This window comes from Sinocyclocheilus grahami, unplaced genomic scaffold (assembly GCF_001515645.1).
Source record: "Sinocyclocheilus grahami isolate Dianchi unplaced genomic scaffold, SAMN03320097.WGS_v1.1 scaffold23246.1, whole genome shotgun sequence".
Classification (NCBI taxonomy): domain Eukaryota; kingdom Metazoa; phylum Chordata; class Actinopteri; order Cypriniformes; family Cyprinidae; genus Sinocyclocheilus; species Sinocyclocheilus grahami.
The window spans coordinates 1-1,355 of NW_015519076.1; the positions used below are offsets into that span (position 1 = coordinate 1).

At 39.0% G+C, this 1,355-nt stretch overlaps 1 protein-coding gene across 1 annotated transcript; it reads left to right on the forward strand.

The window, feature by feature from the left end:
- The first annotated feature begins 6 nt into the window (after positions 1–6).
- Positions 7–1,349, forward strand: LOC107580020 (serine/threonine-protein kinase WNK2-like). Its single transcript, XM_016265778.1, has 2 exons — positions 7–353; positions 640–1,349. Exons 1-2 carry the CDS (start codon positions 141–143, stop codon positions 937–939), a joined length of 513 nt encoding a protein of 170 aa, XP_016121264.1. The 5' UTR covers positions 7–140; the 3' UTR covers positions 940–1,349.
- The last annotated feature ends 6 nt before the right edge of the window (positions 1,350–1,355 follow it).

A 1,355-nucleotide genomic window follows, 5' to 3' on the forward strand; every position in this document is an offset into this window, starting at 1 on the left:
GGACAGGAAAGCAGAAATCTTTGATAATTTTTGACCTTACACTGTGAATTGTATTTCATGTTTTGTGACATTCCAACATCTCAAATAGACTTTTTTTAATAGGATCTGGAACACCGTCAGCTGCCTCTAATCAGTCCCCAATGCCTCCAGGATCCACTCCCCCTCCTCACCAGCCAATTGGTCTTGCCCAAGCACAGACAAACAACAGCAACAACAAGACAGATGCTTTCACACAGCAGCTTCATAGGCTGGTGGATAACTGGGCAGAAGGGGTGAGGGCTCCTTCACGCTCACCCTCCCTCAGTCTAAGACCACAGCAACTGACCAGATCCAGGATCTGGAGCGCTATAGAGGTGACATTATTAAAAATACTTCCTTACCAAATATTTAAAGGGTATGTTCACCTAAAACTGTACATTTTAAAATCCTTCATTCATAATATTCCAAAGTTCTTCCAAATTACTATTAAATGGAGTCATGCAGATTTTGAACAACATCAAGATGAGTACATTAAATAATGAATGACGTTTCACTATTCCTTTAAATTGTTATGATGATTTTATGTCGCCTTTATACTCATGTTAAAAGTTTAATGTGAAACAACATAGGCATTCTCTAATGCTAATGTCTTTTTTTTAGGTTCCAATTTCAATAGAAAGATTGAATGCTTCTCAGCTGTCTCTATCATGGCCACAGATAGATTTCCATGCCTCTGTGATGCCGACTGACACTTCACAAGTACTCCAGCGCAGTTTTATGGTGGCTGGTAACCCTTACGGAAAGATGTTGGGCGCTCCACACTTAGACATGGACCACTGGCCAGCAATGACTGCCATTCATAACCAAGAAGTCTTTGCTTTCACTGCTGTGCACTCCCCCTCTTGGACAGTACCTTCTTCCCCCAGCGAGGTTCCTAATTCTAGAAATAGGACCATGTAGCTTCACAATCACTGTACTTATACTTTTTACTCTGTTGCCAAAAATACTTCAGAGTTTCTTTAGAGTGCTAGTTAGGCCTAGCATTGTGCAATTCTGTTGCAGTTGTTAGCATGTAGTTGCTTACAATGTAGTAATCCCTCATGAACATATAAATACTCAGGCCAACAATGTAGGCATATCATCTGTAGTGTACATTCAGTATTATTGTACATATTCATAAAGCCTATGTAGCATAACTGAATTTTAGCATAGGCATATGTACAGAATGTATATTTTTCATCAAAATATATTTAGCTTGCTAGTGAGAGAATCTTCCTTCACACCTTGAGCTGTACACATATGTAAATGCTATAAGGTACAGTAAGATGCTCTTAAATTTGTGTAGATGTGTATAGATACCGTTTATACTTCTGTAA

Coding starts and splice junctions, on each gene's coding strand:
- LOC107580020 (XM_016265778.1), top strand. CDS start 141: ATGCCTCCAGGATCCACTCCCCCTCCTCACCAGCCAATTGGTCTTGCC. Junction 354..639: donor GGATCTGGAGCGCTATAGAG/GTGACATTATTA, acceptor TCTTTTTTTTAG/GTTCCAATTTCAATAGAAAG.